The sequence below is a fragment of the Oratosquilla oratoria genome, chromosome 2 (genome assembly GCF_046742065.1).
Source record: "Oratosquilla oratoria isolate Oo_2021 chromosome 2, ASM4674206v1, whole genome shotgun sequence".
NCBI classification, from domain to species: Eukaryota; Metazoa; Arthropoda; class Malacostraca; order Stomatopoda; family Squillidae; genus Oratosquilla; species Oratosquilla oratoria.
Window position 1 is genome coordinate 16,705,463 of NC_134778.1, and position 23,086 is coordinate 16,728,548.

Genomic DNA, 23,086 nt, shown 5'->3' on the forward strand with positions numbered 1-23,086 from the left:
CTTTTTAGTGATGATAAGTCCATTGCTTCTAATCTTTCCTTATATGGTCTGTTTCCTTGGCTGGGGATAGATCTATTTTCTACTCATTTTATCAGTTTGATGTTATCTATTTCCTTTATTTGTGTGGAAACTAGCACTAGTGGTTGATTATGCTCTCTTCAGTTTTCTTCATTACCTCTCCATCTACTGAGAAAAGTCATCATCAAGTGTCAATAGTCTTTCCTTTATCTATATCATGACTTCCATATATGGTATCCTCTTCTGCACTCTTGGATGCCTTTTGACCCTGCTATTTTTCTTCGTTCAGGTACCGTCTTTGCCAAGCCGCAGAAGATTGGGTCGGTGGATGCTCGCTGGAAGTTCAACCCCTGCCACATGCACACCTTTGGCGTGACCCCCAACTATGTCGTCCTCCTCGAGCAGCCCCTCACCATCGATGTAAAAGCCATGGTGGCTAACACAATAAGAGAAAAGCCTTTCATTGGCGGCATGGAATGGATGGAGAATAAATTGGTAAGTGGGAAAGGTTGTTGTTCATGGTTAGTTCTTGCCTAGTTTTTACCTACTTGCATTTACCTACTTGTAGTAATATATATAAAAAACAGTAACAAACTACTCAGACATATGGAACAACCTCCTGCCTTTTCTACACAATACATTTACACAAAAACACTTTCATACTCAGATCAATAAAAAATGAATAAATAAATAAGAAATAAAACAGACCACTGAACTCATTTTTCCACCATCACTCCCAGACATGAACCCCACAGAAAAATATCTTCCAAATAAGGTAAGAATTACACTGATGTGCTTGTATTCAGTAGACCATTCAGCATTAAAACAATACTGACACTAGATGCAACCATAACACAGAAGACAGAGCACCTTATAACCACGAGTGCGTCCTTTTTTCTGCGCGTGACGTCACGAAATCACGAAAGTGAAGAACCGGGAGCTTTTTGCTATGATGAAACGGACGCTAGGCATCCGAATAGGGAAGGGCAGATGTCCAGAACGTAGTCTCTATCCATGGTGACCAGATTTTGAAAACTGGAATACGGGACACCTAAATTGGAGAGATATAAGAGTCTGTGTAACTGTTCTGTAAGCTTACATTACATTATGGTTACTATAGTAGGCAGAAAAATAAATCATAATAGTTAACCGTTCTCTTTTGGTAATATGGCAACCTGTATTACTCAAATACAGCCAGTACTAATTACTTTTTCTGCTTCTTATCTGGTGTTGCACAATAATATGACCATCCCTCCTAATTGCAGGTTAAAATTCATCTGATCGAAAGATCAACTGGAAAGGAGGTCAAGACAAAGGTGAAATGTGAGCCTTTCTTCTACTTGCACATCATAAATACATATGAGATGAATGATCAGGTTGTGATTGATATTTGTGGCTACGACAAACCCAACCTTCTACACGCCCTATTCATCGAAAAAATCCGGGTAGGTATTATGGTGGAGCTGGGCTGTTAGGTGCCCTAGCTGAACCCTATCGATGTCATCCATGTCCATATGAAAATATGTTCTACACCAACACATTATTGTTATATTGACAATATAACTGGAAAACTGCATACGGCCTGTATGTTTAAGTTGCACTCGTGCATAAGACTAATTAACAGGGTATAAAAATACATTTTTACATTTACGCAAATTTTGTTATATTGACAACATGACGGGCTGGAAAGGCTACATGTAGTCCGCGTGTTTATGTTACAGCCACATTTGATTAATACAAATACAGGTTATCAATATCCCTTACCTGGATGACGGATACAAATTTTTGTATATCTTTCTTTTCTAAATTAAAAAATATATAACTTCATGCTCAGTGCTCTCACCGTATATTGCCTGATTTTTATAGTTTATTGTTTCTAATTTTGGCTAATTACTAAGTATTACTGACTATAAAGAGCATGGGAACAATTCACTCCTTTAGATTTCAATCAGCACAAAAACCATTAACACTTCTGCTAATGGTATGAGTCTGTCTAAGCAATTTTTTTTCTTGGGCTAGGTGAAGTATTGGGGTACTGGCTGCATGTTATTGTGCACCAGGCGATTTGGAGTGCACTTGTGGATTAGAGCCGCACATCATTTTGCCTATGTTAGAAAAAATCCTTACTCATAGAGAAATGATTCTTTCTTATTGTACTGCGACTGTCCTTCCATTATGCTGTTCCCTCTTAAAACTGTCTTGTACCACCTCTTTGACTATATATTTCTGTTTTCCTCGTCTTTCCCCTGTGATACAGGGAAGAAAGAATTCTGCCACTGTGTATCCCCTGCAGGTCATAGAAAAAGGTTAAAATGGGATGGAGTTATGGGACTAGGTATCCTGCTCCCTGTAACCCCATCCTATGTGAAGTCAAGGCACAAGAAATATGGGAGGAGATTTCATAACAGAACCCTAAAATTTGGGTCTTTTATTGTGTATGGGTGTGGTACATATAAAAGCAAAAGGGAAGAGATAGGCAGTATGTTTTTGAGAAGGGAGGTAGATATATTGGCATGAAGTGAAACTAAGTTAAAAGAAAGGAGGGATTTTGAGTTTGGTAGTGTAATGAGGAGGATGTTGAGAGTAAGAAAAGGAGGAGGGAGAGAAGGGGTGGCTCTACTAGTAAGTGAGGAGATAAGATAAAGTGTAGAGGAGTAGAAGGGGAGATGTGGGTTTTTGTAAATGCATATGGGCCTGGTAGTGAGAAGACTGTAAAGGAAAGAGAGGCTTTTTGGATAGATTTAAGTGAGTGCTTAGAGAGTTTTGGGAGGAATATTGGGAGATCTCAGTGCTAGAGTAGGGATGAACCAATAGAAGGAGTGGAGGACTGATGGTGAAGTTGTGTTTATAAAGAGAGTGATAGCTAACACAGTTTAAAAAAAAAATCAAACATAAGTACACATTGGAGAGGTTGGTGGGTAGAAAGGTGATTTGGATTGTATTAATGAATGAAGTAATGGTATTAAAATAAAATTAGGAAGATTTTTTGATGGCCATGTTTTTAGGGGAGAGATTGGGGAATATCAGATCATTTTTTGGTGGAAGGTAAATTGAGAATGGAGGATATGTGGAGAAAGAGGAAAAGGGTGGAAGGTAGAGAAGTGCTTAGAGTAAACTTTTTAAATTAGAGAGAAAAGGAGCATGAAGTGTGGGAGTTGGTGAAGGGTAGAGTAGAAGTAGTAGTGGAAGATGAATAGTGGTGTTTCAAGGAGTGAGTGAGTAGGTTTGCAAAGATGGTATGTGGAATGATGAGAATGGGAGGGAATAGAAGGAAGAGTAGTGGGTGGTGGGATGATGGAGTGAAGAAGGTAGTAAAAGAGAAGAAGTTAGCATTCAGGGACTGATTGCAAAGTAGGATGAGAGAAACATATGAGAGGTAAAAAAAAAAAAAAAAAGCAAAACATAAGATAAAGGGGACAAAAAGGAGAGTAGATGTGAAATGGGGGAGGAGTATGACAGAAAATTTGAGTGTAATAGAAAGATGTTTGGGAAGGAAGTTAAGAGAGTAAGGGGAGGGGAGTCAAGTAAAGAAGAAATGGTAAAAAGGTCACATGGACAGATGTTAATGGAAGAGTAGGCAGTTAGGGTAAGATGGACAGAGCAATTTAGAGAATTGTTAAATGTGGAGGAGGATAGGGAGAGATCAGTGATAGCAGTGGGAAGTGCCAAGAAAATGAGTGATGGGAGAAGAAAATGGAGGATAAATAAGAAAAGATGAAGTACTGTACAAGTAGTTTTGAAAATTATGAGAGAAGGTAAGCCACCTGGGTTAGATGGGTGTCATGTGGAGTGTCTGAAGGAGGGAGGTACAGTAATAGTGAACTGCCAAGTGAGGTTGTTTACTGTGTGTCTAAGGAAGAGTAGAGTGCTGGAGGACCATATAATTCATTTTTGCAAAGGAAAATCAGACAAATACGACTAGTAGTTTTAGAGGGATAAGTTTGTTGAGTGTAGTGGGAAAAACTTATGGAATGGTTCTAATTGAGAGGATTAGGAGAGGACCAGAGGGAGTCATTGGTGAGGATCAATTTGAGTTTAGGTAAGGTAAGGGTTGCGTGGATCAGATTTCTGTGATAAGGCAGATATGTAAGAAAGCTTTAACAAAAGGTAAGAATATTTTTTTCCTTGGGGGGCTTTCATGGATTTGGAAAAGGCCTATGATATTGTAGACAGGAAGGCACTGTGGGAGGTTTTGCAGATATTTGGAATAGAGGGAAAGCTGTTAAGAGCAGTCATTATTTTATACGAGAGTAGTAAAGCCTGTGTTAGAATTGGAAATGGAGAGAACGAGTGGTTTGAGGTAAAGGTGAGGCTGCATCAAGGATGTGTCATGTCACCATAGCTGTTCAATGTACTATACATAGATAGGGTGGTTAAAGAAAATGGAAAAAAGTGGGAGGTGAGCCAGTTGTTGTTTGCTGATGACATTGCACTTGTGGCAGGGTCAGAGATGAGATTGATAGTGATGGAGGTTGGGAAGGTATGCAATAGGAGAAAGTTGAAAGTATATGTGGTTAAAAGTAAGGTGATGAGATGTACAAAATCAGAGGTTGATAGAGAGTTGGAAGTAAATCTTAATGAAGAGAGGCTGGTGGAAATGATAGATTTTAGGTACTTGGTGTTTCATGTCTCAGGAAAGGGAGGAGTGTAGGTGGAAGTAAATTGTAGGTTGAGAAAAGCAAGTAAATGCCTTGGGGGATTAAAAAGCATCATGAGAAATAGGCATCTGGGAATGGATCCAAAGAGGAGAATATTGAAGGGGTGATTGTACCAATGATACTATATGGAGTAAAGACATAGAATTTAAGATAGGTAGAGAGGATAAATCTAAATGTGTTTGAGGTGAAATGTCTGAGAAGTATGGTAGGGGTTACAAGGTTGGGTGGAGTGAGAATTGAGGAAGTGAGGAGGAGAGTGCAGGTGGAAAAAGAGATGGCAGATAAGGATGATGAAAGAGTATTGTGATGGTTTGGACATATGGTAAGAGAGAAGAAATATTAGTAAAAGAGGTGTGGAAGGCAGAGGTGGATATAGTGAACTTTAGGGGATGACCGAGGATGAGATGGATGGATCGGGTGAAAGGGGCTTTGAGTAGGAGGGGGATTTCTGTTGACCAAGGAAGGGAGAATGCAGGAGATAAGGATGAGTGGAGAATGGCTGTGTATAGATGATATTGATGCAAGAATGGGAGGGGGCAGGGAATGGGGGAAGTAGGGTGTGGTTATGTACAAATGATATTCTGACACAGCCTGAAGGGATTTTTCCTTGTCTTCTCAATTTTTTGCAAGAGGGATCAGAGAGTTGGGGTGGAGGCCAATTAAGTGAAGCGGCCTTACTGTAGATGTACTCTGTATTCTGACAACTCTTTTTTTGCTTTTAGCAATTTCAATTTGCATTCATTCCTTCTACATATTCAACAAGGCAGAGTAATTTATTTTATAGAATTAGTTATTTACTTATTCAATTATTCATTGATTTATTGTTCATAGTCACACCATTTGACATAAAAAAATTCTGCAACATGATAAATAATTGTTTTTTCTTGCCAACAGATGAAGGGCCCCTCCCTTGCTGATGAAATCGAAGGTGGCTATGTGAAAAGAATTATTGTACCTCTTAATGTAATGAAGGAATCATCCCCTGACACAAATTTGGTTAGTAATTTTTGTTGTTGTTTTTGTTGTTGTTCATTAGTGTCTGGCCGAGTAGTCCCATTTTCCTGAAGAACGCCATGGCTGGAACGTTTTTTTTTTTTTTCCACAAATCCTTTATAGTGTATTTATTGTGTTGTTGGTTGGCCTGCATGATTGTGTGTAATGCAGTCTTCCATAATGTATTGTATAGTATGGGGTGAAGTGTTGTATCCTGGAGAGTTATCTGCGATGTGGTCATCCAGCCTCTTCTGGTAATTTAGAAGTGCTGGATAGTAGCCACACCACAGTCTGGTCAAGTGGACTCTGTCCTTTTAGGAGAGAGAGGATTCAGAGGGATGGATATCAGGGGATCTGGATGCAGCAGTGTATTGTCTTTCAGTAAGAAGTTGTCATTCCCAAGACTGTGTGGTCAAGCAGTAAAGGCAAAACACTTGAGGCCCCTGTACATATAAGGAAGAGAGGTAGTACATACAAAAATAGAATCATATCCCCTTATTAACAGTGATTTATTTTTTTTAGATTTTGGTAAAGCACGTCAAAGAGTCAGAGTTCCTGCCTTTATCTCATGAACTTCCTTAGTATATGAATGAACAAGTTTTATTGTAATACTTTATTTTTCCCACTCCAAGTTGAGGAGGTTTCAAAAGAATAGGAACAGGTATAGAGAGAGGGAGAGAGAGAGAGAGAGAGAGAGAGAGAGAGAGAGAGAGAGAGAGAGAGAGAGAGAGAGAGAGAGAGAGAGAGAGAGAGAGAGAGAGAGAGAGAGAGAGAGAGAGAGGAAAGGGTGGGGAAAGAGAGAAAAATGAATAGTTAAAAAGGCTAAGGGAAAATACTTGAATCAGGACTACCTCATTGTACAAGTCACCAGAGAATACATATAGATAAGTGAAAAAAGGAAGTAAAAAGACATATTTTAAGAAAGCTTAGAACATAAAGGTTGGTTGAAATAATGGAAAATAAAGGTAATTGCAACCATTATTGGGTAGAAACATCATATTTTCATGGTCATTATCATAAACTATTTTATATATTTTATTAAAGGACATCTATTGCTTTCTACAGGTAACACTTCCAGGTAGTAAAGCCACGGCACTTCGTCAGAAGGATGGTGTAGTTCTTCTCAAACCTGAAACCATCTGCAACACAGTATATGAAAATCCAACCATCAATCCAAGTAAATCTGGACAACCTTACCGCTACTACTGGGGTGCAGAGGGAGCCTTCAAAGAGAACTGTGGAAAGGTATGTATATGTAGGTACATATGTACAGACATATATACAGTTCATACACACATACATACTATTACAACTCAATCTAAGGCTGTACTACTTAAAATACTTTATGTCACATTAAACAGTTCCTTTTAAGGAGGAAGTTTAGGACCAGAGAGGTCTCTTGCTTAATCCTAAAAAATAAGATCTGATGGTACATGGAAATATGAATATTGTATATCTATATTAATTCATTTAATTGTAGTATCCTATTCTCCAATTTATCATGCATAGCATCAAGATTATATACCGTTCTGAAGTGGTTTATATAATAAATTTTCTATCTATATATTAAAGTATATATCAAAGGTATATACCATATACCTCCCTTAGAAGAGAGGTAGCCAAGTCAGAAGGCATGTGCCCACTTTCATCCATTTCACTCCCACCCATTCCACTTCCATCCACCACCCTTTCCTACCTTTCATCTTAGCTCCTCATGGATGGCGGGTCGTCCATGTTTCCCGCCCATTATATTTAGATTTGAATTCATGTATTGTTCTAGCTTGGGCTATATCACCTTCTAAGCTATTCTAAGTATTTACAGTATACAGCAATGTGGAAAACTGTTTTTCTTAATATTCATTAGAAATGTAGTCTTTCTTAATTTGTTCCCATGACCTCTTAAAGCCCTCTTGTCCTTAACCAAGAGATTTCTTCTCTAAATGTTGTCTATTTACTTTACAACCTGAATACTATAATCATGTCACCTCTTTCTAGATATTCTACAACAGAATACAGTCATCCTCGTTTGTCACTCTTCTCATCATTTTTTTTCAATACACTGGTCTACAAAATTTATTAAAATACCTGTCCCACAAACAAAAGGAGGTGAACTTGATAGAATTTTATCAAGAACAAAGTCAACTGCTATGAACAGATTCTCATAGTGGGGGTGAGGGATGACTTTGATGTCAAAGTATAGTGGTGGATTGATGAGGGAATTTTTAGTCCCTGGGAGGAGCCAGTGGAGGATGGAATCTTGCCGCTAATGGCAGTGGTGCAGCCAACTAATAACAAAATATGACCAGTGTTGGATTTCCGAGAGCTGAACCAGTTTGTGAGGTGTCATACTGGCAATGATTTTGTGGACGTATATAACGAGACCCTATGCAAATGGCACCAAATTTTTGAGGGGGACATTCATGATTGTAGATCTATGGGTGGCTTACCTACAAATTCACGTGGCGAAGAAGCTATGGAAATACCAACTAATAAAATATAAAGGTAAAACGTATTGCTTGACCAGACTGGGATATGGGCTGTGCTCAGCTCCGAGGATAATGACAAGAATCCTGAAGACAGTATTGGAGAAGACTGAAATGATTAAGATGGGCATGGACTCCTACTTTGATGACATATTGGGGGATGATACTGTTGGACTGGTGTCGGACATATATATATATATATATATATATATATATATATATATATATATATATATATACACACACACAAGTTTCTGATGAATATGCTTTTTACCAATGATATTACTTTTGAAACCCGATGGTACTTATGTGTTTTGCGTCAATTTTAGACACGTGAATGTGGTAACCAATAGGGACTCATATCCCTTGCCTAGATTAGAGGAGTACAGATGCTCCTCAACTTACGTTTTAGTTATGTTCCGAACGGCCGAACGTAACGTGAAAGTGAACGTAAGTTGTTACTGTACATTCCAGTAATGTATGACCGTTCATACTGTACTATACATCCATAAATTCTATTACCGTATCTTATAAAACACCCCTAAATCATTAATTATAAACATAACATTGTAAAATAATAACATTAATTTCAAATAAATTAAATTCAAGCAACATAAAGTGAGATGGTAGAGGAGAAGGAGGAGGAAGCAAGGCACGTTCAGTCTGTTGTTTGTGCCATGTAAACAATGGATGCAGTGTCATGCGTAAGTATCGTTTGAACGTCTCGTACTACGGAGAGCACGCTAAACTAAAAAATTCACTCAAAAATTTTTTTTTACAATTTTTTTTTTTTTTAGTCAGTTCAAATGTAAAATTGAAAAAACGTAAAATGAATGAACGTAAGTAGAGGAGCGTCTGTATAAAGTAGAGGGGGCGGGTCACATTTCATAATTAAACTAGATCTGCTCCATGGTTATTGGCAAGTGCCCATGACACCCAGTTCCCAGTCTATCTCATGTTTCACTGCATTGGGGAAGACTTACCAGTGTAAGGTTATGCCCTTTGGTATCACCAACGTCCCTGCCATTTTCCAATGGTTGATGAATAATATTACTGAGGACATTCCTAGTTGTGTAACTTACCTCGATTATCTAGTGTATAGTGATACTTGGTAGGGTTATCGGAACCCTGATCTGTCCAAGACTAGAATATGCCAGTGGTATAGTCCCCACATGGAGTGAAGGGTATGAGCAAGATCGAAAGAATACAAAGAGATACAAAGGGCAGCAACCAAACTGGTCCCCAGCCTGACAGATGAACCACATGAGGAAAGATTCATAGTACTGGGTCAGCCAACTTAGAAAAATCGAAGAGAAAGAGGTGATATGATTACAGTATTCAGGTTGCTATAGGGGATAGACTAGGTTGACAGAAGAAATCTCTTGATTAAGGACAGGAGGGATCTAAGAAGTCATGAGAACAAATTAAGGAAGGCTACATGTCTAAAGGATGTATGGAATAGCTTAGGGGATAGAGTTCTAGCCGGAAGAATACATGAACTCAAATCTGAATATGATAATTAGAAATTAAGGATATACCGGTAGACTAAGCTGGAACTGTACATGAGTTTGAAGCCAAGTATGATAAACTAGAGAGTAGGAGATAGAATCCTATGAGCATTGCTTCTTTCCTGTGAACTAGAAGTAGATAAATACAATTAGGTGAATAAAAAAGTATATATTCCTCTGTTCTGCTAACCTCCACAAATTGGTACTTAACCACCCTTATCACTCCAGTTTTTCAGTATGTTGTCACTAAGGAGAGGTGTGCTGGGTATTGTAGACAAAAAATACTAAGAATAGTGTCACCTGAAGTATCATTGTTATTAATTCTTTTCTTGTGTCACTTGAACAGGTAGGCAAAGTGGATATGGAATCCGGAAATGTCATGACATGGCAGGAAGAAAACTTCTTCTCTGCAGAAGCCCATTTTGTCCCACGGCCAGGCGCAGTGGTAAGTTTGGTATAAAAATTGGCATGTTTGTAAGAAGGGGAAAATTTATGCAATTCATTTTTTATTCACCCTTTAGGGAATCAAGATGTTTTCCCTCAACCAAAATAAAATTGTTTGGTTAGTTGCCAGAACCTATAGTACAAAGACTTTCATGAATAAAGTGATTCTCTCCTAACAATTACTATTATCTTATAGGCTGAGGATGATGGTGTTGTTTTGGTTCCTGGACTATTTGGAGGAGCTCGACGTAATGAAACAATGCTGGTCATCCTTAATGCTGCCGACATGACAGAAATATATCGGTCTACTTTCAGCCTCCCAAGCGATGCATCCCGTGCCCTACATGGTATTTTTATTCCAGCATAAGACATTGCATAAGCATAAGCTTATAACAAATATTGCTCGTACTTGCTTTAGATTTCATGATAAATGTTACAGATTTATTGTAAATCTTTATTCAGCAGCCTATACAGGAAAGGCCATTGTATTTTATTGGTTCATATTTAGAATTTATATGCAAGATAAGAGACAGTACAACATACCAAAAGTTATTGTGTGGAAATCTTTAAAATAAATTACTGTTTATCACATCATTGGCTGAAATACATCAGTATACACGTCATACAGATTATATTCCAAGTTTACAACGATCAAATCTATATTTTACCTTTAGTTTTAAGGTAATGTACTTCTGATTATTCTATAAATAAAAAGAATTTGAATAACAGGATCTGGTGTTACTTTGAGAAAGAACCTATAAATTTAATTCCTTTATGGCTGATTGTGACTTCTTGAACAAATGCTTTATTTACAGTAGTGTAGTAGTTTTAGTTCGGAACAACGGCAGGACAAATGAAAATCAACACAAAATATCTAATCTCTTTCTTTTGGTAATTAGCCACAAGGTGCGACACTAGAAGTGTCACATGAGAAATATAGGTGAAGCTCGGACTAAGCCCACAGCTTAGTGGAGTTTATGGTTGTAGCTGGACGTGGACCCTAACGTCAGCGAGGCAGTAGCAGATGATGACGGCGAGGCTCGATGGGACGGCTTGAAGATTGGACGAGGAGATGTTGTGTGTGCGGGTCGTTACTGTTCTGTCCATCTCAGTGAAACGCCGACCTTTTAAAGGAGGCTGGCGGGAACATGAGGAGCTTTCCAAGTTCCTGATTGGCTGACTGCTGGCTGGCAGGGACACCCTTGCGAACTACGCTTGCCAACTACAGGAACTTGGAAGATTTCTTTGATTAGTGTGTGACGGGTCGTAGGATGCATCACGTCACTACAGTAGTCTCTACTGAAATTATATAAACTTCTATTATATAGCTTACAGTAATCATATCTGGCCAATCACAGCCTACAATTATAGGAGTTATTCTGACTGATGAGTGTATATCTTTAAGACTGAAGCACACCTCTTATTACAGTAAAAACAGACAAATTCCTAATATCTACCCTAGGCAGGGCCTAAGATAGGCTGGATAATAAATGTTTGGACTTTTATTACAAGGCGTACCTATATTTAGGATTAAATTTCTGGAATATAAATACCCACATAGATTTTTGTGGAAATCAAGTACCGTATTTATGCATTCTACTACACATGGTAAGGTGATTTGAGTTAGTTTATTACATATTTATAATTTTCTGTGGTCTTTACCTAATTGTAGTATACAGGAAAGGGGCATGGCTCGTCGGGTCCTATCTCCTATTCTATAATGTTGTATTATACCTGGCCTCAAATTCATGTAGCCTATAGTTCCAACTTAATCTATATTCTTTGTAAGAGGCTGGTAGAAAAAGAGTAGAAAGAGGGGTAGAAGACAGGTTGTTGCATTTTATAAGTAGGTTGTTTGTAAATAATAGCCCAAACGAACTGCATGAGTCAGCTTTGTATAGGTAATGAAATAGCTGTGCTCGGGAGCTTCAAAATATATATTTACATATTGCTGAAATTACTTTTTTTTTGTAACCTAAATGAGAATTATGCAGAGACTCGAGATTATTCTAAGTAAACAATATTGCTGTAAAGGCTTGAAACAAAGGATCTGATTGGTGGAAGGGTGGAGGAAGAGAAAATTCAATTGGTTCACGAATGTAAGATCATGCCCTTTGGGGAGGATCTTAAATATGAAGTTAAAGATCATTGGACTAAGGAAATGATTACATCACTGCAAAGTTCTTATAGGATCTTATATATGTACTCTCATGGGATTCCTTAGAAGAACCTCGGAGAGAGAGCATTGTGTCTCCAGACTAAACAGAAGAAAGATATAGAAGACTCTAGAATTTGTTTCTACTTGACAGAAAATAATAATTAAAAGAAGTGAGTCACCATATCAATAAGTGAGGGCCAACAATGGCAACTACAATGGCAGCAGAGAGGTAAAGAATGCACACAACTTAATTGTCTCCAAAGAGAAGCACTTAATGCACACAACTAAACATCTCTGAAGAGAACCACTCAACACATGCAACTAAACTTCTCTGAAGAGAAGCACTCAATGTATGCAACTAAATGTCTCTCAGAAGCACTCAATGCAACTAAAGAAGACTACACCTAAAGAATTTAGTGTGACGATACATGCTTACACATAAAGATAATTGTGTAAGCAAGCATTAATTGCACCTAATGTCTGCCAAGAAACAAAACAAGATACTACACCTGCAAAGAAAACGCAATTACTCATGAACTCCAATCAACATACGGGACCATGTAGTGCATGCAAATCCCCATGAGAAGGAGCTAGTGAAGGAAAGGGAAGACTACAAGGACAAGGATGATGTGTTGCTGAGGTGCGCACCTGTATGTGCTGAGGGATGACTGCAAGTTGAAAAAAGGAGTCAATTCAAATTGACATTATCAACAAAGGCAAAAAATCACATGCATTATAATTATAAATAATTGTGATAGAAAAGCGAATTAGGACAGCCACGGATGTTCTCCGTCATGAAGTTATTACCTTGGTGTCAAGTGTCCCAAAGTTTTTGGGTGAAGAAAATACAATAGGGGTAAATATATTCATTAACATAACTGTTACACTAATAATGACAAAAGAACATAATAGATGAGAGGCAAAATATAGAGACATTAAGATAGAATGTAGATCCTGAGAAGGGTAGGGCTAGGCTTATAATAAATTTCCAGCAAATGGAAAATATCAACACATGAAAACTACAAATCATTCATTGAACACTTTAAATCAAAGTGTGATCAGGATCACATCAGATCTATGGTTAGACTGATAAAGACAACAAAAACAAATGAAACAGAATATTGAGCAAAAATAGACAATGTCTTAGGGACATGATTTCTATGTTGAAGGATTCAGATTGGATAGAAAGTAGATCTAATGACAAGTTCAAATTTTCTCAGGCTACTAAGTTAATAGCATTTGCACTATTAGTATCATCAGTGACAAAACGACTGCATAAAAGCTATACAGGAATCTTAAATCTTAAAGAAACAATGCACTTAGGAGAGATAGATTTTATTTTACAAGGTTATCAAGAAAGTAGAGCAATTAGTCCATATGTCATGATATTAGGAATGCAACAACAGAAAGATGAGTATCATTATAGAAACTCACCTTTCTGTTTGTATCACAACAGAGTGGGACATAGAACACAGGATTATAGAGGAATGCCATTTTTTTCGTATTCACCCAGAAACAAGAGGAAAAATCCCAGACAGTAAATAAAACAACACTACAGAGCCAACCCTAGAGTGACAAACAGACATTATAGTGTACTGGACAGTGATGAGAAAGAGAACAACACAAGAGATTGTTTTTTCTTTTTATATATATATATATATATATATATATATATATATATATATATATATATATAATATATATATATATATATATAACAGTTGGAAGGACTTCTGTAGGACCCATCATTGCAGGTAGATTATTCAATAGACCTATTCAAATATTTATGGATACAGGATCTGTAGTAAAGTGTTAAAGCAATTAAAATGGGAAATGAAACTCTTGGAACCAATCCATTACTCATTGTAATGAGTAGCAGGAAGTCTGTTAAAAACATTAGGTAAGACTGAGCTAAATGTTTTGTATAAAAATGAGCACTTGCACATTCCTGTGATAGTGGTAGAAGAATCTGTCTTCCCAGGAGATTTTTTTTATAGGATTTGCAACAATGAGGAAAGAGGGCATGATCATATGTCCGGCTGAGTTAGGAATCTTAATAAAATCGCAGCTAATTCCATTTTAGATCAACCAGATTTAGAGCCAGTATCTGTGATAAGAGAACCTATTGAGATAGATGGGGAAGATAACAATGCTAGATTGGATATTAGTGGGATAGAGCAGTCTATTCAAGAACAGTTAACTTTAACACAAAAGGAAAAGACACTCATAGTGAACACAACTCAGATATTAAGGAAATCCCAGAAATTAATCGGAATTCAACTCCAAATAAAGCTTTGCTAATTGTGGAAGGTGGTGTAATAGAGTTGACAATACTGCTCTCCAGAGCAATTAACAATGTAAAAATGGAGTTGAAAAGAGTCACTGTAGACTCCAAAATTTTAACCATCTCAGAATCAATTAGAATAAAAGGTTTGAAATTTGACTCATGGATTTATCAAACACACAAGAACAAGGTAGACATTTTAGCGATTAGTACCTTGAATAAAGATATAGTCTTAAGAACAGGTAAACAAATATGTTTTCAAGTCTGTCAAGGACCCATTAATCTCTTTGATATGATGACACCTATATAGGTGTCATTGGGAGGGGGAAATACAAGGAAGCTGGTGTTGGTGTCTTGGTTATATTTATTCTATAGTTGTAGCTGAGTGACACCCCCCCAATTCTGAGAACTGGTTTGATCATGTTTTCTGTGTTTATTATTACTCAGAGTGAAAGATCGAGAATGAGTAATACAGCAGTGACTTCATATTTTATGATGCAAGTAGTGTGATGAATAGACATTTGGGAATGGATGTTAAGAGGAGACTATGAAGGAGTGATTGTGCCAACAGCACTGTATGGGGCAGAAACATGGAACATAAGAGAGGAAGGGAGGAGTTTGAATGTGTTTGAGATGAGGTGTCTGAGAAGTATGATGGGGGTTACTAGGCTAGATAGAGTGAGAAATGAGGAGGTGAGGAGGAGAATAGGGGTGGAAAGGGAGTTGGGAGATAGGGTTGATGAAAGAGTATTAGGATGGTTTGGACACATGGAAAGAATGAGTGAAGAAAGACTAGTAAAAGAGGTATGGAGGGCAGATGTGGAGGGAGTGAACATGAAGGGACGTCCTAGGATGAGGTGGATGGATGGGGTGAAGGGGGCTTTGGGGAAGAGGGGAATGTCTGTTGAGGAAGGATGGGAGAGGACAGAAGACAAAGGTGAATGGAGAATGGTTGTATATGGATGATGTTGTGATGCATGAAGTGGAATGGGGGGTGAGGTAGTGTGTGTGAGCAAAATTTGACGCAGCCCGAAGGGATTTCTCCCCGTCTTCTCCTTTTATGCATGGGGGGATGGAGAGGGGGGGTCGCCGATTTAATGAAGCAGCCTTACTCTGTGGATGTGCTGTGTCTTGCGACACTGCTTCTGACCCAGGGCAGTGGACAAGGTGCAGGGATAACCCGTCATTCAGGAGGTGCTAAGATAAGAGGGAGGGTGGAGGGGTGTGGAGTGTATTCAGGGATGGAATGGGTGGGAATGATTTTAGGCCTTTTCCTTTTTGGCTACCTCCCTTGTAAGGGGGAAAAAGCCTTGGTATATGTATGTAAGTAGTGTGATACATCGTACATTAGGTATCAGATGCTGTGCGCGAGAATTCGACTTGCATTGAAGAGGTTAAGATTTTAAATGAGAGTCTTGAAGAGGAATCATCAATTTCATCAATCTGTTCAATTTGGGAAGAAACAGATTTGATGGAAAAATATTGGTGTATATTGAATCACATATAACACTGTCACCTGGCACATAGACACTGTTATCAAGGGCCAGGAGCTCCACTACAGACACCCATTCAGTGTGGTGGCTCAAACATTTATGAGCTACACCACAGGATGAATACGGGATTGTGGGTAGGGGGTGTGGCCTAGAGGTTGCTATGGCGACAGAGGAATATAAAACTGTTGAGTCGCCAATTTAATTTTAATACATTGATGTCCATCTTACAGTGGGTATGGGCTGTATTTGAGCACCAATATAAGAGAGGTGGAAAAAATATATATATATTATATATATACATACTTTTTTTTTTACACCACATACAGCATTTCTGCTATTATTGCAACAGCAACTGGAGAACAACAAATAGGAGGTTAATGAGAGTTGATAGAAAAGTTGCAGAGATTTATTTATCCAAGATTGGGTAATGATGGCACCAATAAATCATCAAACTACTGAACTTTTTATGCATACATATGCCAAAGGCTTTTCCCTCTTACAAGGGAGGTAGTCAAAAAACAAAGGCATAAAAACCACTCCCACCTTTTCCACCCCCTTCCCTACCTTTTATCTTGGATTCTCTTGGTGGAACTTTTCATAATTCACAAAATAATTATGACTTACAACTACATACTCTTACTTTGGTAGTTTTCTTGGCTATACCTTGTACTGTACATACACATGACCTGGTCATCTACGATAACCTTGCTCAATTACTTGTTAACCACCAGCAGTGATTTTACAAAATCAGAATAATCTCTTTACTGCCTATATCAGAGGAGGGATTGAGGAAGTTAGTGACAGATTTTGGGAAGGTGTGTGAAAGAAGGAAGTTGAAGATAAATGGGTAAAAGTGAGGTGATGAGATGTACAAGGGGAGAGAGTGGCAGCAGGTTGGAAGTAAGTATTAAGGGAGACTGGGGGAAATGGGTATGAATGGCAGGAAAGGGAGGAGTAGGGGTGTAGGTAGAATGTAGATTGAGAGAAGCAAGTAAATGCCTTGGGGGATTAAAAAGTGTAATGAGAAGTAGACACTTGGGAATGGATGCTGAAAGGATATTGTATGTAGGAGTGGTTGTGCTGACAGCACTGTATGGGGCAGAAACATGGAACGTAAGAGAGGAAGAGAGGAGTTTGAATGTGTTTGAGATGAAATACCTGAGAAGTATGATAGGGGTTACTAGGCTAGATAGAGTGAGAAATGAGGAGAACAGGGGTGGAAAGTGAATTGGGAGATAGGGCTGATGAAAGAGTATTGAGATGGTTTGGACACATGGAAAGAATGAGTGAAGAAAGATTAGTAAAAGAGGTGTGGAAGGCAGAGGTGGAAGGAGTGAACATTAGGGGATGTCCTAGGATGAGATGGATGGATGGGGTAAAAGGGGCATTGAGAAAGAGGGGAATGTCTGTTGAGGAAGGACGGGAGAGGACAGAAGACAGGGGTGAATGGAGAAGGGTTGTGTATGGATGATGCTGTGATGCAAGAGGGGGAGTGGGTGGGGGATAGGGGGTAAAGGAGTATGTTAAATAAATTGACGCAGCCCGAAGGGATTTCTCCCCGTATTCTCCTTTTCTACATGAGGGGATGGAGAGGGGGGTTGCCAAATTAATGAAGCAGCCTTGCTGTGGATGTGCTGTGTCTTGTGACACTACTACTGACACAGGGTAGTGGACAAGATACAGGAATGACCTGTCATCCAGGAGGTGCCAAGATATGAGGGAGGGAAGAGGGTAGAGGGGCGTGGAGTATGTAGGGGATGGAATGGGTGGGAGTGGTTTCTATGCCTTTGTCTTTTGGCTACCTTCCGTGTAAGGGGGAAAAGAGCCTTTGGTATATGTATGTACTGCCTATATTCAAAACTCAACATCCTGACATCCATCTGGGGGTGCAACCCAAGGGACTGGCATACAGTATCCAGAACAAGCCCAATATATCTTCCTATCAACTTTAGCTATATTCCACCATTCTTTCACTAAAGTACAGCTGACAACCCACTTCTACTCTCCTCCTTCTGCTATCTGGTGAAATAGATCCACACAAATGCAATGCAGACAGAAGTCCAAATTTCTTCCTCAAGAGATCTGTGGGTAGCCCAAGCACCATTTATGTCTCATGGAGTACTGTAAGTTTCTAGTCAGTGAAACTTGTAAAAATTATAATTTTTATTACCATTTACAAAAATTTACATATTTACAAATGCTATATTCTTCTTCCCTTAGGTTGTCTCCTGGTCTCATTCTCACCCCTTATCATTGCTTTGCCGTCTTCATGTGCTCTTGATGATTTACGAGTTTGACTATTCTCTTGCTGCCATCAAAGGTCTTTTTCACCCATGGTCAATAGAATTTTCTCCTCCCCTTCATTAGATAGTGCCTCCTCTTGACTCTTTTGACTGTCTACAGGTATCTCTGAGGGTGTGTTTGATGCTGTGATAGGAAGTAAATCTCCCCAATTTGTCCATTTGCAAATTTTGTAACTGTGTCTGAAAGCAAGATAAAATGTAATGAATATAGTGTACTTTCCATCAAATTTGTGGTTCTAGTAAGCAAATGAGCATTATCTATACTAAACAAAAATTGTTTGACAACTTTAACAAGAGCTTCCTTCTACTGTCCAAACCCCATGCTTGTGACTAGTAGTACAACATCCTTAATCTAATCAATAGGCCAAGGCGTTACCAGTGTAAGCAAAAGTACCAGCAACACAATCTGTGGTTTTAGTAGTGGTTATGCATGAATATACATTCAGAGTTCTCATAGTCTTGAGCCTGAAAGTATTCTTAGCCATACCTCACTAGCAATACACAAATAAAAAATAAGCAAAACAGAACAGAGCTTATATTAGCAGACTACACAATATTTAGGACATAACAATACAGGTTAACTAATTCAAGATACTGTATCTCCATTCTGCCCACCTCCCTCACATACATTTATGCATATGTTTACACAATGTTCACCACCTAAAAGAATTCTTAGCCATACCCTACTACCAATACACAAATCTATAAGCTAAACAGAACAGGGTTTATATTGACAGACAGCTGCAGCCACCACACAACATTTAGGATATAAAAATACATGTATTCAAGATATAACATGTCTCTATTCTGCCCATCTGCCTTACATACATTCATACACATATGCTTTCACCAATTACACCACTCAATCATAAACAGGAACCCAAGAAGGTTATTGGTTCCCTCCATAACTGGTGTCAAAACACACTGGCACTTGAGGGCTACCAAGTGCCTATAACTACACTGCCAGTCTGCCTCACACACAATCACACAAATCTTCACTGACTGTACAGTACTGGCAGTACAGATGTAATTATATCACAAGTAAGATAGAAAACCTTTGGCAGAAACCTTGGAAGGCAACTGGCTTCTTCCATAACTAGTGTTATAACCCATTGGTGCAGTGGGCTATCCAATAACAATACCACAGAAAATCTGTAATCTTTACATTTCCCTGTCTTTCACTTTCATCCTTCAATATTCTAAACTATTCTTAAGTTTCTTTTCATAAGACACATTCTTGTATCTACTTCATTCAATGCATTCTTAACTGTACCATGAACATTTTCCCTTCTCAGTTTCAAACACCTTTTCAACCCCCACTTCCTCCCTATTATCTCCATAGAACAAGTTATCTAATTAATACTTGATCTTTTTTTTATCTTCAGGAACTTATGTGTCTATAAAATACATGACACAAAATCAGAGCTTAACATATGCTTGAAAAATTACATTATCTTTTCCCTCTCAATACTTATCAAATTTCACAATGATAGAATTTGCAAAGTCACATACTTGCCATGGCGTGTCTTGGTGCAGACATATTCCTGAAGAATTCCCTCTGGAGTACAGGTGCGGGCAATGACATGACGACTCCTCTGCAACACTGGACGAACTACCCGAGGCCAGACTCTTTCTTGGCACTGGGGTCCTACATTCAACAAAGTAACATGTGAGTTGGTGGTAGAAATGGAGGTGTCAGTGTGGATAGAAATAATGCTAAAACTACCTGGAGACATAAAAATACAGTAAGTAATTGTACAGGGCTGGTTAGAGGTGAAAAGGTTACAGGTCATGAATAAAAACTATGCATTCTGAAATCACACTCTTATAATTGAGGATTGCTATTTTTGCCTAAAATGATGTGCATGCTGTTACAAATTGGGTGGATACTGAAAAGTAACATGAAGTATGCATTATAGACAACTTGTATCAATTCAATTTCTGAGATACCTTACAGGTAATTTATGTTAGATTACTGTATTCAATAATTCATGAACATCAACTCCAGCTATATGCATGTGGCACACTTCCCTGATGTTGATTCCACTCACAAAGTTATATCCACAAGAGACAAGTTAGAGAAGGAGACAAAGGAGACCCCTACAGAACTCATGTCTGAAGGAAGATGACTCATCAGAGAAACCACGGGGGAACATAATAGGCATATGAATATAGTAATCCCTCCAAATAGGCTCCCAATAATAATAAAGATCTGTAGTGGTGGTGATGATGATGAAGAAAAAAATATATATACATACATATTGAGAGAAGTGAGTAAATGCCTTGGTGGATTAAAGAGTGTAATGAGGAATAGACATTTGGGAATGGATGCTAAGAGGAGACTGTATGAAGGAGTGATTGTGCCAACAGCACTCTATGGGGCAGAAACATGGAACATAAGAGAAGAAGAGAGAAGGAGTTTGAATGTGTTTGAGATGAGGTGTCTGAGAAGTATGATGGGGGTTACTAGGCTAGATAGAGTGAGAAATGAGGAGATGAGGAGGAGAACAGGGGTGGAAAAGGAGCTGGGAGATAGGGTTGATGAAAGAATATTAGGATGGTTTGGACATATGGAAAGAATGAGTGAAGAAAGACTAGTAAAAGAGGTATGGAAGGGAGATGTGGAGGGAATGAACATGAGGGGACATCCTAGGATGAGGTGGATGGATGGGGTGAAGGGGGCTTTGGGGAAGAGGGGAATGTCTGTTGAGGAAGGACGGGAGAGGACAGAAGACAGGGGTGAATGGAGAATGGCTGTATATGGATGATGTTGTGATTGCATGAGGTGGAATGGGCGGGGGGATGGGGGGTGAGGTAGTATGTGTGAGCAAAATTTGACGCAGCCCGAAGGGATTTCTCCCCATCCTCTCCTTTTATGCTATGGGGGGACAGAGAGGGGGGGTCACCGATTTAATGAAGCGGCCTTGCTGTGGATGTGCTGTGTCTTGCAACACTGCTTCTGACCCAGGGCAGTGGACAAGGTGCAAGGATGACCCGTCATCCAGGAGGTGCTCAGGTAAGAGGGAGGGTGGAGGGGTGTGGAGTGTATTCAGGGATGGAATGGGTGGAAATTATTTTATGCCTTTCCCTGTTTGGCTACCTCCCTTGTAAGGGGGAAAAAGCCTTGGTATATGTATGTACATACATATATATTCAGTGGAACATCCCATATAAGGAATTTCCCTATTTAGCACTGGGGACATGCCAGTTAGCAGTGGGATCCTGTGAATGCAAGTACAAACTGGACTTTGTCTCATTTTTTTTTTTAAAAGACCTGTTCAACATGAGTGACACTGGTGAGATTCTATTTTTTTAATTGACAAAGTTCTTGTATATAGATACTCAAGCCTACTTACCAATGCCAGGGTATTCTTGGAGAGGAAACATGGAAAATGGAAACCAGACAGAAGATGGACAAATGAAATAAAGAAATTACATAAGAACATAAGAATGAAGGAGACTGCAAGAGACCATAAGGCCTACACTAGGCAGCTCCATATCCATCACCACCTGTCATCCCCATCCATAAAGTTGTCTAATCGTTTCTTAAAACAACTGATAGTTTTAGCACTTACTACATGGTTACTAAGTTCATTCCATTCATCAGCCACCCTATTAGTAAACCAATTCTTACCTATTTCCTTTTTAAATCTAAATTTGTCCAGTTTATAACCATTACTGTGAGTCCTGCCCTGTTGTTTTAATATGATGACCTTGCTTGCATCACCCTTTGCAGGAGTGGAGTGACAGAAATAGGCACAGATGATCATAGAGGGCATTGAGGTGGTGCTGGGAATGGATGTATTTAAACAGCTCAGAAAAGAGCTATGCAGCCAAGAATGTGATATGATCTGCAAAACAACCACAACCTCCCTCAGGCATGACCAGTCAGCCCACAACCTTATGCCCCTGGAGACCTTGGCAGTGAGCCTGCATCCAAAGCACTGGGATTGGCTGGGAACCATGATGGAGCTGACCATACCACGACAATACTTGGTGCGACTTGACAGAGGGAAAGAGCAACAATAAGAAACAAATGTCACATTTGCCCACTCCTCAGTGATTCCCAGGGGACACAGCAGGACACAGCGTCACCTCCCCAAGACCACTACCCACCAGGCATGCCACAAAGGACCTGGATGACTATTACATGAACTCCCCTGTTTAGTTTAACTTGGTGCACTCAACCAGGACCCTTTACTTGTTTAATGTTTTTATTGTATCATTTCCCTCAGTTGTATTGCTCTCTCCCTCTAGTCTCATATATTATCACACCATCACAAGAGAGGACGTGAGGAAGTAGGAGGGGAGGAAGGAGTTTGTATCTTCACGGGGTATGATACATTTTCCATAGCAAGGAGGTTATGTCCTTGGTACCTGAGGGGACAATGGCAGTGAGAAGCCAGCCTTCGCCTACGCCTGACCTTTGTACTCATAATAAATCTCAAATCAATCCCCTGCTTCTGTCTACACCTATAACCACAATACAGTTGAAATTAACCCCTTCCATACGGTGCCGCACACGTAGGCGTCATGGACTTAGATCTCGGTGGCAGCAGCCAATGCCAGCCGTACGACGTGTCGTAATAATACTCGCATCATAAAATATAGTCACCGCTTATATCGATCGTTCTCTCTTCACCCGTGAATTTTGATAACCATAGAAAATGCGATTACAAAAGAATTAGAAAGAATGTCATTATGGAGGGGCGACTACAATAAATATAATCAAGACGCCGTTATG

General features: G+C 39.0%; 2 protein-coding genes across 3 annotated transcripts in view; one reads left to right on the forward strand and one right to left on the reverse strand.

Annotated features, from left to right (window-relative positions):
* LOC143037348 (carotenoid isomerooxygenase-like) overlaps window positions 1–12,061 on the forward strand; it is an 82,224-nt gene extending 70,163 nt beyond the window's left edge. Inside the window, exons 6-11 of the mRNA XM_076205489.1 lie at window positions 308–513; window positions 1,284–1,463; window positions 5,571–5,672; window positions 6,735–6,914; window positions 10,007–10,105; window positions 10,301–12,061. Of these exons, the coding sequence (XP_076061604.1) occupies window positions 308–513; window positions 1,284–1,463; window positions 5,571–5,672; window positions 6,735–6,914; window positions 10,007–10,105; window positions 10,301–10,471 (938 nt within the window). The 3' untranslated portion in view covers window positions 10,472–12,061. The remainder of the gene's footprint in view (window positions 1–307; window positions 514–1,283; window positions 1,464–5,570; window positions 5,673–6,734; window positions 6,915–10,006; window positions 10,106–10,300) is intronic.
* A 4,183-nt stretch (window positions 12,062–16,244) lies between these two features.
* The window catches only part of LOC143037356 (ribosome assembly protein METTL17, mitochondrial), a 26,548-nt gene continuing 19,706 nt past the window's right edge, over window positions 16,245–23,086 (reverse strand). Inside the window, exons 10-11 of one of the 2 annotated variants that reach the window (XM_076205497.1) lie at window positions 19,855–19,990; window positions 16,245–18,522 (exon numbers count right to left, since the gene is read on the reverse strand). In XM_076205497.1, coding sequence (XP_076061612.1) covers window positions 18,354–18,522; window positions 19,855–19,990 — 305 coding nt within the window. In that variant the 3' untranslated portion in view covers window positions 16,245–18,353. The remainder of the gene's footprint in view (window positions 18,523–19,854; window positions 19,991–23,086) is intronic. The other variant, XR_012967461.1, reaches the window with a different exon arrangement.